General features: G+C 34.5%; 2 protein-coding genes and 1 long non-coding RNA gene across 3 annotated transcripts; 2 read left to right on the top strand and 1 right to left on the bottom strand.

The window, feature by feature from the left end:
* Positions 1–757: 757 nt before the first annotated feature.
* Positions 758–3295, top strand: LOC108223419 (uncharacterized). The gene is made up of 2 exons (XM_064093550.1): positions 758–896; positions 2851–3295. Exon 2 carries the CDS (start codon positions 2862–2864, stop codon positions 3048–3050), a length of 189 nt encoding a protein of 62 aa, XP_063949620.1. The 5' UTR covers positions 758–896; positions 2851–2861; the 3' UTR covers positions 3051–3295.
* Positions 3296–3963: 668 nt separating this feature from the next.
* On the top strand, positions 3964–4205 carry LOC135152700 (uncharacterized). The gene is made up of 2 exons (XR_010292117.1): positions 3964–4078; positions 4154–4205. It is a non-coding gene; the product is annotated as an uncharacterized LOC135152700 (long non-coding RNA).
* A 92-nt stretch (positions 4206–4297) lies between these two features.
* Positions 4298–13310, bottom strand: LOC108223418 (beta-galactosidase 17). The gene is made up of 19 exons (XM_017397682.2): positions 13125–13310; positions 12806–12910; positions 12181–12376; positions 11804–11892; positions 11243–11323; positions 11000–11094; positions 10198–10268; positions 9935–10025; positions 9741–9858; positions 9559–9654; positions 9415–9463; positions 8796–8983; positions 8616–8687; positions 7268–7417; positions 6503–6553; positions 6205–6373; positions 5963–6099; positions 5770–5835; positions 4298–4784 (listed from the first exon to the last, which is right to left on the bottom strand). The coding sequence occupies exons 1-19, from the start codon at positions 13221–13223 to the stop codon at positions 4680–4682; spliced, it is 2028 nt and encodes a 675-aa protein (XP_017253171.1). The 5' UTR covers positions 13224–13310; the 3' UTR covers positions 4298–4679.
* Between the last annotated feature and the right edge of the window lie 816 nt (positions 13311–14126).

Raw genomic sequence — 14126 nt, 5'->3', positions numbered from 1 at the left:
TAAGAATATCAAATTATAATGTTTTTAAAAGCATAAGTTAAAATAATAAATAATTGTTCAAATAATATCACTTGCTTTGTTTTCATTATTAAAGCATCTCCAATGATGTTGGCTAAAAGTGGTTAGCTAGACTAGATTGAACCTGTAAGACATTATGTAAAATTTGTCGAAGCTGCTTCGATGGTATTGGCTACATTGTCAAAGCGGCAAGCCATGCTTAGATGGTATTGGCTACATTGGTTTGACTATATTTCAGAAATAGTAAGTCAGTATTCTTTCAATTTGTTGTAAATGGAATGTATATTATCATATGATAATAAGTGATACGAAATTTTGCTACATATATTGCTACCTGTAGCAGTTGGCCAAATATAGCCAACATCAATTGTTTGACCATATTTTTAGACAAGGGTTACGTGTGGTTGGAGTGAAGCAAATTTCACACATTATCTATATTTTTTATTTATGGTATGATTTAATGTATTTTAGCTAAGAGTTTTGATAGGTTGGAGATGTTCTTAGGCACCTCTAGTTTATTTTTTTTTGAAACTTCAGATATTACCTATTTTAACACACAACAGATACTAATTTGTAAGACATATTTGTCAAAAAAAAATACACACAACAATCTTATCTTCTTGGATGAAAATTTTAATCTAATTTTTCGTATAGGAATCGTTTCAGACAATTAATTAAATACATTTCAATTAGAGAAAAAAAAAAGAAATCCGGAGAGATGTGCTTCCTTGTTACTCCATATAAGTGTTGAAAACATCCTGGGTCGTTGGCTGTCGCTGCTGCTACAAAAATCAAGAATCCTCTTTTTCAAGCTCAAGTCTCAGATTTATTTGCTAATTGCTCTCTGGGTTTCACTTTGACAGACCTCTGGAACATAGGTACCCCCAATCTTGTCTCTTTCTCTGTAAATTTTCACACATTTCACACATAGGTACCCATGGCTTTGTTTTTACAGCTTTAATCATCTGTTTTTGTGTTTATATTGTTAATTAGTTTTAGTTTTGTGAAAAAGTTTTGGTCTTTATGGTTTTATGAGTGTGGGATTTTCTTGATTCCTGTTATGAATTGTTTGAAGTGATTACAGTATCCGGGTCTTATTGATAACTTATGTGCGTGTATACTGTTTCCTTGTATCGATACATAAATCTGCGGTAAGGGGGTCTTTGTAGAAAGAAAGAGTTTGAGATTTTGCCGATTTGCTGGGAGCTAGGGCGGCGAGTGTTGCGATTAAATTAATAGCTTTAAGTGTGTGAGTTATTTTTATAATGAATCTGATGTGTTGAGATTTAATAAGAGGATTAAGAAAAGGGGAGAATTTGACAGAAAGAAACACTGAAATGCTTTCTCAGTCCTCTGATCACTAGGGTTAGACTTGAATTTTAACTTCACAAACGATTGATGTTAATCTAAACACGGAACGACAAAGAACTTATTAGAGGTGGTCTAGTGCTGTATTTTAACCTATTATCTCTAAAATTGAGAATTTTGAAGATCGTCAAAGCGTGCATTGATTCCTTGAATATTTCAGTGGTTAATTTGGACATTGGGTAGTGCACTATACTTGTCAGTATGGGTTTTGATTATGGTACTGGAGTAGGACAATTTAATTGTCCCTCGAGTAGTTGGAAAGTATTCTTCTAAATGACACGGTCATTTCAAATCGAGATCAACCTGCAATTGCAGAAGTTGATAATAATGAAGTGGAAGCGGTTGTAGGCAAGATAAACAAAGGAGTCATCGATAACCCTGTTATTGTTGGAGTTGCTAGTGGTTTCATTAGTATTTAATGGTGCTATATTGAATGTAACGGAAGAGGCAGCAAACCCAGCCATAGATCAGGGGTTGCAGATGGTAGCATTCATTATTATTTAGTTGTGTGTCTAGACTATTTTACTTTTTGGTAGTGTTGGATGGAAGTTTTGGTTGGCTGTAGCTGTCTGTCTTACCGGTTCTTCCTTTTTTTCCAAGAGTCTCGACTTCTTGGCAAAGCCTAACCTACATTTCTTCAGTGTTGACAAATTTTAGCTTATAAATAGCAAAACTATATCCTAACTTCACACATTCCTGTCTTGTCTGCAAGTATAATATATATCCAAACAAAGGCAATGAGAAAGGAAATAAAATAGATGTTACACCTACAGCTCCTTATTCTGTGAATGTTAATTTATGAACTAAAAATGGGATACCGAAGAGAAATGAGGAGTATATGAGCCATAATATAAGCTGACTATCCCTGTGTGTAGTCTTGCTATTATCTCTCTTCACTTTAATGTGGGAAAAATTAATTAAGCATATCAATATTCTTCCTATATCAGCAGAGTGGCAAAATATTTTTTTGAATTAACATGACTGCACCTCGGAGGGTCCTTGTATGTTTACAATTTGAGCTTCAACTTGAGTTCTGCCAATTAATACATTGGCGGTAGGTGTCATAATTGATCATTACATTCTGCTCTTCTGCAACGTGAATTCCTTTCATTCGTAATAATTATATATGTATAACAAATTATCAGGTTCATCTAATATTTGATTCTATGCTTTTTGTGTGATAATATGGTCTGTAACTAGAGACTGATCTATCAGCTTAGTGCTTCAAAAATTTGCTGCTCTTCCTGGTGGGGCTGGCCAAAATAATTTGAGTCTCTTAGTTTGAACTCTTTTTTTTTTTTTTTTTTGGTTCTGAGTTCTTCTAGTTTGTTGCTTAAGGTCAACATTTAGCTTCTCTATCTCAGACTCAGAACAGTTTTTTTTTCCTTTAAACTTATTTTCATATTAAAATATGTTAGATACTTAGATTTAGCTATTAATCTGCTGTAATACGTACAATTGCAGGCTAACAAAATATGACGATAAAACCAACTGTCGCTTTAAGGGCTATAGTAGTTGGAGGTGTAGCTGCATTTGCGAAAATAGCTAGTGTTGCAAAAGCTGCAGGTGGTGTAAAACTTGGTGCAGCAGCAGCAGCCATGACAGCTGCAGCAACTGCAACTGTTGCAGGATCTAAACAGGATCAAACAAATGCCCCAAAGTAGTTTTAAAAGCATACTGTCGGAGATAATAATACCAGCATTTAGGACGACCAAGCATTCTTATTTGGTGTCTGGGACATGGGAAAAAGTCAGTCTTTTCGACATACGGCATTAAGATTTGTTTCCACCATACTCTGATGTTTGAACTTTTTCCATATGTTTTAGGGGAATACAAGACAACCATTTTTACTGTCCTGTGAATTCTTGGAGATATTATATATATACAGTGTCACCCAGAATCACTTGTAGATGTTGATTCGTTCATTCATAATCAGTTGCTTGGCCATTGGATCAGTGTATAGGATAACAGTGAAAATATAATCATACCATTGCCGCTATCTCAAGGTTTATTGTTTTGGCCCGGTGGTTAAAATCAATTATAATATCATTATAAAGTTTTTTTAACTAATAAAGTGATTTATATACTTCAAACAGGTTGACTTTTCAGTGAAATTAAAAGCCCATGCTACAAAACATTTGAAAAATATATATATACAAATTAGCATATAAATATAAAAAAAAATTGTGCTACAAGATGATTTCAGCTCAGTATGTAGATTAGTGTAACTGTAACTATAATTTCACTCCATCGAATTTGACTCCATGTATGATTTAATGACCGTTCTCAATTTGGGTTTATCAGGAAGAGCTGTAACAATTTGATGGAAATTGAAAAGTTCAAATCTTGTGTATCATTTGCATAAGCCAAATTTCGAGCCTTTCTTGATAAGTACGTGGACTAGTGTAACTATAATCAGCTTAATGTATGTAATTATGACTATTTTGAATTTGGGTTGCTCGTAGATTGATGTAACTATAATTTTAGCTCAATGTTTGTGACTAATGGCCAGTTTGAATTTGAGTTTATCAGGAAGAGCTGTAAAAATTTGATTGAAATCCAAAAGGTTGAATCTGGTGCAAGTGGTGCATCATCTGCGTTGAAGCCTAATTTTGAGTTTTGAGCCTTTGAAGGCTCATGAGATTTCTGATGGGCAAGTGCAGCTGCGGAAGGTGTCTGTTCCGCCACCTCGGTACACGCCTCTCAAGAAAGCATGGATGGATATTTTCATACTTGAATACTTGAATTGATGGCATTTCTTTTGTAGTTTGCAGTTCTGCTGTACCCTGGATTTCTTCAGTGTTATTTCTCTTTTTCCTTGGAGTTCACAAAGAACAAGCCATCACATGTTATATGCTTCAAGTTTTCATAATGGTCAAGACTTGAGACACTTCTTATGAAAGCCATTACATATTGCTCAAATGAGTTGTCTTCCTATATACAAACTAGCATAACAAAGTACATTTGTGCTACAAGAAAATCCAAAATATGGTCAGTAACCTAAGACCAAAAGTGTTCCACCATGTCTCAATTTCTTACAATTTTTATAACTATGGTCTAATCTCTTGCAATCAAAGGTGTCTTTGCTGCTTTTCTTTCTTCCAATGATCTCTGTTTCTCCTTCTACGAAGTGAAAACAGTCTCGATTACACTGGTACCACCTGAACCAAGGTGTAAACCTGGCTGCCTCATAATGTTCAAGAGGAAGATGAAAGGCTTGAATTTCTATCAGCTGCATTATAATTCCATGAGACTGAAAGAATCGCCACAGATTAAGTAGTACGGTATTACTTTTAGAGCTGATGCACTTTTGAACTTTTTGTACCACATGTGAAATCTGGATCATCAACCGAGCTCAGCAGAAGATCAGGATTTGGAGATTCCAGTTCAAGTATGACCTATGGCGAGTTCAATGTAACACAACCCAAATGAGAAAGGATTAGTATGAAAACTGGGATCACAAATTATACAATTTTATTATATTGTTCAAGAGTGATCAATGTTATTAGATTCTGTTATGTGCGAAGGGATGACATGGAAGAGAGAAATTAAATAAAAAATTGGAGGTGGAAACAGAAAAAAATACAATAAGTTGATCTTTCATGATAATGGCATCTCCAACAACAAAACGTTATAATAGTGTAGAATTCAGTATAATAGTGTAAAATCAACTCCAACCCAACACTATTATAGTGTAAAAATTACACCAAATGAATAGTGTCAGACTGACAGTGATACAATTTAGTGTTAAGTTGCACCAAATTTGTTGTATTTGAATTTCCCAAGCATATCTCATGTTTATTAGCGAAACAAATTTATTCCCTCTGCCCCGTTTATATCCTATGATCTCCCAACAAAACGTTTACTTCTGAAAAATTTAAAGCAATGTCTTGTTATAGAGAAAAGATTCTGTTTAGTGTAATATATGGCCTTAATGGGTTGGAATTGTTTTTGTGAATCGTGTAACTTCTAATTTTTCATTTTTTTGGCACAAGGGATGGAGATGGTCTAAGAACATTGAGGGATTGGTATTCAGCTTTCACCTAGTTCATCAAAAAAGCAAAAATTAAAAAAAAAGAGAAAACTGTCTCTTTGGGAATAACTTAATTCAGAATGGTATCTCTCCTTTTCTGTCACTCTATCTAGGAGTGACCGCTTGTGTGTAGGGGAAGGGGGTTCTCCACTAGTAGGAGCTTTCATTTCTGACATCTATTATATATAAGGTGGCAGATTATGAGTAAATATTAACCATGAAGCAACATCAAGTTGCATACAGGAAACTATAAATGCCAAAAAGCGCATACAGGGACGCCCGAACAAATCAAGCAGGTGAATGTGAGTGCAAATGTGTTTATTTGCAAGTGTATTTATAGCAAAACTTACCACAACATTTTGGCCACGGTGCAGGACTGGAGCAGGAACATAAAGGTTACATTGTGGTCCCTTTGTCTGCAGGAGTATAATAATATATCTATAAATAACTCATTGTGGGTAAATATACAACAAAGAGTAAAATTACATGTCAGACCCAATATTATTATGAAAAAAATGTAAATCAGCTAAAGCATTAGCTTACTGGCCAATATCTGCCAATATTGAACCCATTGACAAACGCAATTCCTTTACCCCAGCCAGTAAATGATATGAAAGAATCATGAACTTCTCCAACAGCAAAACTACCAACATAGAATGCTGGCTGTTTTGAGATTGAGTCTGCAAAAGAAAGAAACAAACAGTTGCTTCTATATTTAATACCCGGTATCTTTTCAGTGATTAAGACATGTATATAAGTTTACAATACCAACATAGTGAAAATACCTAAGTTAATTTTCAGTTTTCTGTGGCTAGATATTTTGATATTGTCAGACAGTGCATCCTTCAAGATTGGACTTATCTTCTTGACTTCTGGTATTTTCTGGAAAGGCACTGATAGCATTTTCCACTTATGGATAGGTTGTCCATCGAGATAAACGGAGGAAAGAATACCCTGCAACAAGAAATAAAGCAAAATAACTATTAGCATTCAGCCACAGATGTCAACAATGTCAAGAGCAAAGGGGTAATGGTGCGTAAAGCCCAGGACCATAGTTTTACAAATGGGTCATGAAATTATTACCTTCCTGTCAAACATATATGGCCCATAATTTACACGACCCATGTTTTCAACCTGTAAAGTTCATAAAAGAAGTTAAGGAGGTTAGAGTAAGATACAGACTGTAAACCATGCCAAAAGTAATACTCATAAAATTAAGTCTGCACATACTTGGACTTTGATGGACAGTGGAACTTTCACATGTATATTGCATTAGTCACCTTGAAGTTAATAATATTACTTGTCATATTTTACGATATTGAAATAGAAAATCGAAAAGGACACGAAGCATCTGCCACCTGCTCATGTCTCCCAATTAAGGCATAATTTTAGAGATTTTCAACAGATACAAAAACCTTTTATGATGATAATAAAATTATTTTCACATATTCTTCTCTTGATACAATTAAAATTACAAGATATCAGATGTTTTATATTGCTGATCATTACCTTGCATTTCGATTTCATGATATCATTCACCATTCAATCCATCTCTAGGCTATGGCAAGTAATAAAAATTACTTTTTTCTCAAATCTCCCAAAGGGAAAAAAAAAACTTATTTTAAAGAAAATATAAGAAACTAGAGAGCATCACTCAGTTACGAGTATAAAAAGAGCTACATCATTAGTTCAGTAAATCCATTAAAGAAGTCGGTGCAATAAACCACTCCTTCAAGCCATTATTATCATCTAATTTCTTGAATACTTGAATTAATATTAAATACAACTAATCGAGGCCAATATCTCCACCCTACTATTTTCATGGTATATAAGGTAAGCATCTTTTACCAGGATTAGTAGTTTGATGGGGGAAGTGCAACTGAGATTCGGAAGTCTTATAGCTTGATTCGACCATCTCTCAATTGTCCCGGCATATTTTGGTCTAGCTTGCTTATTTTTGGTAGAGCATGAGACAAACACTTGAGCTCTGTCGTGCACCTGAAGTAGCAGTAGTCAGAGAAGTTAATTTTGTACCTTTTAATGTATTTTATAGAAAACTACTGAGCAATATGTGAGATCAGAAGTACTTTATTTCAATAGCAGCATACAGCATTACATAGCAGATGTATATCAACAAGAAAAAAGGAAACTAAGTCACCATTGGATCAACCTTGAATCTTCAGTGTGTTAAGCAGTCTGGAAACAATGCGGCTATTTGTTTAGCTCGTTTTATTGTTTATCAACCTGATTGCATTGTCAGTTGGGGATTTGTCCCGACTAGACTTGTTTTAATTTAATGGAATGAATTTGTCACCATTGGATTAAATCAGATCCACCAACTTGAGGGATTTCACTCCGTACAATTAACATATATGTAATCAAATCTAAAACTAAGTGTTTATCATTTTCAATATGTTTTTTCCATTTGTATTGTATAGGATTGAGAGAAACTTAATTGCTGATTTGTTGCCATGATAAAGCTTCATTAGGCTTTGCAATATGACTTTTATCATCAAGAATAATCTTCAAAGGAGCTTGTGTGGCCAGCACCAATATAGGCTTATCGGGTAATTTGAATATTTATTTGTCCTATGTGAATGTAACTGATCTATAGACGGATTTGAATGTAAAGAATAGAATACCACTGACATTTTTCAATGATGGAAATGATTAAGATAATTCTGTCATTACAATACAAAGTTCTGTGCAGGATCTCATATAATTTTGTATTAGGCCTTCAAATTTTTGAAGCGCCCTGATAGAACCTCCATATAAATTTTTGTCAATACGAAGTAGAGTATCCTATGAATACAGATGTATAAGTTTATCGCCCATTATTGATATACACCAAAGCATTAATCATGTACCGAAGGCAAAGCATATTAAGTTTCTTTACCCCTTTCTGGGATGATCAAGAATCAACCAGGCTAAGACATAACTATATATGATATCTTTTTAATCTAGTAATTCACCAACTACATCATATTTTAATTGTGTATAACAATCATTTCTGTGGAATATTATTTCATTAGTGACTTTAGGGCTATCAGTTTCCACAATATTTTTGTGTACTTAAGAAAAACCTGAAGTACATTTAAGTAGGGAGCACCTGCATAACCAATTTAATTCCAAACTTATAGTTAGTTTACTTCGATTTCCCATACTAAACTTTAAACTTCGAATCACAGAAACCGACCTTTGGTATGGATAAAATACTTTTTTTGCCTTTATGAATGTACTCAGATGCATATAGTACCAGTCCAAACATCTGAAAAGCAAATCATGTAAATATACCATTAACCACAGTTGACTGCTAAACAAATTTTAGGAAAGCTGAACAGCAAAAAAAAACTGAAAAGCTCTAATACGAGTGTACCTCTCCAAAGACTTCCATTGAAACCGGATCATCAGATTTTAAGATATCTGCATGGTCTGTTTTGTTAAGCATATCGAACAAAAATGCAGTTCTCTGCAGCCTGAAATTCCCATATCCAGTCTTTTTGTTATTGCGTGGGAGGGGAGGGAGGGATACTGCACTATATTTTTCAATCACCCTCCGCAATGCTGAAAGAGTGAAAGAAACAATTTCAAACTAGCATTACACTGGTTCATTTGCTGATTATTGTCAGGCAATAACATCTAGATTCCAGTTATCCGACATGACACTAGGCTTTCAAGAAATTAAATTTACCATGCACATTGTACTCATCTTCCGTTATAGAAGTATTCTGTTGGAGGATAAAAGGGTCTCTACGAGGGTAGCGGATGGGAACGTATTGAAAATATACATGGTTATAGCGAATAGCTTTTGAGGATATTAATGTATACTGGTCATTGTTGACAATACTTCAGAAGCAGCATTATGCACTACCCAGTCATTTATGTGTTATAACTTATAATTCAAGGTGGTCATAAGAATGCTGCACAATTCCTATTTATTTTTGTACACAAGAATAACATGCATGCATATGGAAGATGTATAGAAAGCTCAATACCTTTATATTTTGCATTATCCACATCACCAAACTCTGAAATGGGTGCATCCTGAAAAAGGGGTGTCAGGTTTAATTTCGGTTACCCGGTAAAATGTACGGGTAACGTTTAATATCCATAGCAGTTAAAAAAAAAACATGTCTCACATAATCATAGGATGTAAGATCAGGCTTGTAATCAGACTCTCCCTCGCCGGTATTTGCACCATTATAGAATCCAAAGTTTGTGCCACCATGTGCCATCTAAACAGCACAGAAAGGTGTATCATGCCACATGAGGTAAACAAGTATAATCAGTTGCAAAAAGGAGAGTAATTTATATATCATACATAAAGAACAGCAGACCCATTTTTTTCCAATATTTTTCCAAGAGCAGCTGCTGTAGACTTTGCGTCTGTGTGTGCAATATTCTCTCCCCAATGAGTAAGCCAACCAGTGTAGAATTCCCTAGAATAATTAATATAAACCATTACGAATTGATAAACAGTTGAGCTAATAAATTAATGGACTTTGTAATACTGACGCAGAAAGAGGGGGTGATTTCCCGGGTGCATTAAACTCCTTTTGCAACTCGAATATAGGCCATGGATCATCTCCAGTTGTAAAGTCAACAGCTACAATGATATTATTGTAAAAAGTAAAAACCGAATATTTGGTATATGTTATAAACATGGTAGGATAGTTTTGCTGCCACTGATATATATACTATCACACATAACACATTAACTGTTAATACAACAGAAACATGCTGTTCTTGCTTCTAAACTTTAATAATTACATCCGTACCTGAATAAACAGCATCGCCACGAATTGTTCCTTTCTGAAGAGTTTCCCTAGAACCTCCATCAGTGGTATACCTACAGTTAGTCAACAACTAATTTTAAATATGTATGTGAAACAGGGTTATTGATGCGATGGCCCTCAAAAGTCCATTTTACTGATCTAGGTGCGTGCATAACTAAAATACGAATTCATTTAAGCACAAAACAGCACGAGACTGCTTTACACTACATAGCCACACTAGTAAGTCATAGTTCTTCAGAATATCATATTACCATGATGTGTAACAAACTACTACTAGTTCTTCTACGGTCACAATTATACCTTATAATGTAGATATCTATAAAGCGTGACCTACGCATTCATATCCATTTTAGAAAAACCTCCGCAATTTTGAGGCCACATATGCAGATGGAGCCTGCGGTTTACTCAGAGCAAAGTGGCCTTCCCATATGAAATGTATCTTTATGTTTGCTCTAGGTATCCTCCCAAAGGTTAATAAGACCCACTTCTGTCTCTGAACAGCACTAAGCCCATGTTTTACAAGAACAATGATTCCAATCACATTGGTAGCATAGTGTAAATGTATTGATGTACTTAAAAGGGTATCCTGTTTTCTTTATCACATCAGAAGCAACGCATACTTAAATCAGGTATGTGAGTGGATCTTTGTCTGAAAATTATATGGGATGTAAGGATCGGCCAGTTGTGATGGAAAGACACAAATCTGATACTAAGTTTAACTACAATCAGATATGAAGTCCTAAAGTGATAAACAAACAATCAGAATGCACCTCATGAAACTTACAATGTTAGCTCTTCTCCAAGGTGTGATCTGGCTAACTTTACCAGATGATGCAAGTATGATTTGTCATCTCCATACGAACCAAATTCATTTTCTATCTGTCATTATAATATCCAAATCATTAAATAATTAATCTTGATAGGTAACATAATGTAACAGTATGATGTTTCTCCGGGCAATTTAGTTGTGACCAAGAAAGCAACACACTCAACTGCAAAGGAGGTTGCAAATGTTTAATCTACCTACCTGAACCATTACTATAGGACCTCCATTGCTATAGAGAAGAGGAGCCATTTTGGGGAGTAAGATACCCCACCAATTATCAACCTATATAAATCCAAAAAACCATATAGTAAACATTAAGCCTTTCATAATGCTGACAAAATTCAGTGCACAGTCTGTATGCTATAACTAGAATATTAGAAAATAAAAATTTGTTGATTTTCAAGATACACATACAAACTTTTACCACCCTAAATTATATAATAATATCAACAATAAAATCTGTTAAAAGTGACATTTTGTGATGATGTGATTATGAATAGGAAACTAATTTTTGATTACAGTATTCTTACTAACCCTTCCTCCATATTTTACAAATTATCGATCTATTATAGTAACAGTAACATGGAATTAATTAGACAACTACGCACAAGTCAGTTTATGCAATTTCCTGCTACATATTTTATGCTAATTGCTACAATATACAAACTAGAACATGACAACCTTCTGTAAAAAAGTGTGTAGCAAAGCTATTCCTACTCTTATAAATGTATTATAATAAAAGATATATTGCACTTAACATACCAAATGAAGGAAAGCCGGGTCTGATGATCTAAGTCTCACAGCTGGTTCGATTGAAAGTAACCAAGCTGGGAAACCACCCAAATCCCATTCTGCAGCGACAATCATATTTCATACAATGTACCATAACAAACAAATTATACAAAAGGTAATTTCTTCCAAATTCTTGGAATTGTGTACAGTGTAATATGAAGTGTTGAATGGACATCAATGTGTTTAACACTACCGGTGACAACATTGCCGATTAACAAAAAGAACTGTGGTTTAGGCTGCATTGAGTGCATTTTATGATAATGCTCTAATACTAGCAAACAATAAAAAAATTCCAGTGAAGATGGTATGGACTTAAAAGTTTTAAAAAGCTGATTTTCCTGACTAACCTCCGCATATGTAAGGCCCAGCTCGAAGCATAACCACAAAATCCAGCTTCTGGCACAGTTTTAGAAATGCGACTAAATCTGCAATACCCTCAAAAACAAGTTGGCCTTGCCTTGGTTCATGCAAATTCCAAGGAACATAAGTTTGAATAGCATTTAAACCCAATGCCTTTGCCCGCAAGAGTCTATCTTCCCAGTACTAAATCCACAAAAGGTTAAACTTCATCACGTATATCAAATAGTCTTAACAGTAAATTAACTACACGACTATTTAAGAACAAAATGCATGAAGTTTATTACAATTTACAATGGACACTTTAGTCATAGAAAAGAACTACTTTCGTATCACCGACATTTTTGTCCAAACTTTTGAAGCCTTTGAATAACTAAAATAAGAATGAAACTAAATTATGATTACTATAATCCACTCTGTACATTAAAGAGCACTGTAAGTATTAAAAATTATTCAGAATATGACAATACTGAAATCAAATCAGCCGGCAAACTTAACTTATCCGTTACTACTTACTTGTCGGCTTGTCACATCAAATTTGTTAGCATGCTTTAAGGTTTCTAGAAAAAAAGCTATATGACGCAAAAATATTAAATGGAGAAAACAGCAGTTTACCTCAGGAAGAACACGAAAATAGTGAAGATCACCCCCGATGATTCGAAAAGGCTTGCCATCTTTCCAGAACATATCATCAGCAATCTCAAATTTTCGAGTATGAGCCTGACATCACAATTCTCACACATATCATCAAACAATTAACAATGATATTAATTTTAACAACAATCAACTAACAATATCTCTAATTACATTACAACAATTTACAAGTAGCATAAACAAACGGCATTAGGAAAAGGTAGTCTAATCAAACAGAGAGAGGGAGAGGGAGGGAGGGAGAGAGAGGGAGAGAGAGAGAGAGAGAGAGAGAGATGATTACATTATGCAGCAGGTGTGAAGTGGAGCAGGAGAGAGATGAGAAAAAGAAGAAGATCCAGGTTATTGTAGTGAATTTAAAGTGAATATGCAAAATCGCCATTTTTAGCAGATGATGATGATTCTTCACCTAGCTTCACTTGCTGCTAGTGACTTGACCACTACTTCTGTCCTTTTATATTTGTAAAGGATAGTTGACTATTTGTCGAATGTTTTACATTTAACAGTCAAACTTTTATTTGGTCCGGTATATCGGGCCAGCTGCTTATTTATTCGGGCCAGCCCAAGATGTCGCGTTGGATTGTATATTCAGATTTTGTAGTTGAGAACTAGGCTTCACATTACCCCTCCTGGGCCTTATTTATTTTTTCTAAGAGGCCTCTCTCTTACACAAAAGCCTTTTCATATGATTGTCGCTTTGTTGATTTAGAGAACTTCAACTATCATCCAAACTTTTCTTTAAAAATAATATAAGAAATCAGCTCTTAACTATTTAGGAGTTAAATCTCATTTACACTCCTTGAGTCTTCCTCAAATTCACTCTCTCCATATATATTCTTTATTACTTAATGAGAGAAATGTAAACAAAATCATACATGTATATTGGAGACAGGAGAGGAGAGAGCCTATTAAATATGAGAAGATTGAATGAACTCTTAAAAATTTGAAGAAAACTTAAAAGGCATTTTGAGTTTGGTTTTGAAAAATTTTCCTCAAATTTTAGCTTAAGAGCTTGAACAGAAATTGTTGGAGATGTTTATGCTCTTAGAACATCTCTAACAGACTCGTAGCTCCATCTTCAAATCCCTCTTCATAAATATTATAAAAAAGGAGCTCCTAGTAAGATAGTGTGGGTTCATCACCAACAATACTCTTTAAACTTCCTCCGTATCCATTATTTTAGAATTAAAAGTACATTAAAGTTGAAGTTATAGGAGGACAAATAGGATAAAGTATCTTTATATTTATATAAAGGAGGATCTCGGAGGTTTGACGTGGCAGCCTT

Source organism: Daucus carota, chromosome 5, assembly GCF_001625215.2.
Source record: "Daucus carota subsp. sativus chromosome 5, DH1 v3.0, whole genome shotgun sequence".
Taxonomy (NCBI): Eukaryota; Viridiplantae; Streptophyta; class Magnoliopsida; order Apiales; family Apiaceae; genus Daucus; species Daucus carota.
This window is presented reverse-complemented; position numbering and strand designations above follow the sequence as displayed.

Excerpts from the sequence above, each read along its gene's own strand:
- LOC108223419 (XM_064093550.1), top strand. The coding sequence starts at position 2,862 with ATGACGATAAAACCAACTGTCGCTTTAAGGGCTATAGTAGTTGGAGGT.
- LOC108223418 (XM_017397682.2), bottom strand. The coding sequence starts at position 13,223 with ATGGCGATTTTGCATATTCACTTTAAATTCACTACAATAACCTGGATC. Across the intron at positions 7,418-8,615 it reads GTATTTTATCCATACCAAAG|GTGCACGACAGAGCTCAAGT; the intron begins GTCGGTTTCTGT and ends CTGCTACTTCAG. Across the intron at positions 6,554-7,267 it reads CCATCAAACTACTAATCCTG|GTTGAAAACATGGGTCGTGT; the intron begins GTAAAAGATGCT and ends TGAACTTTACAG.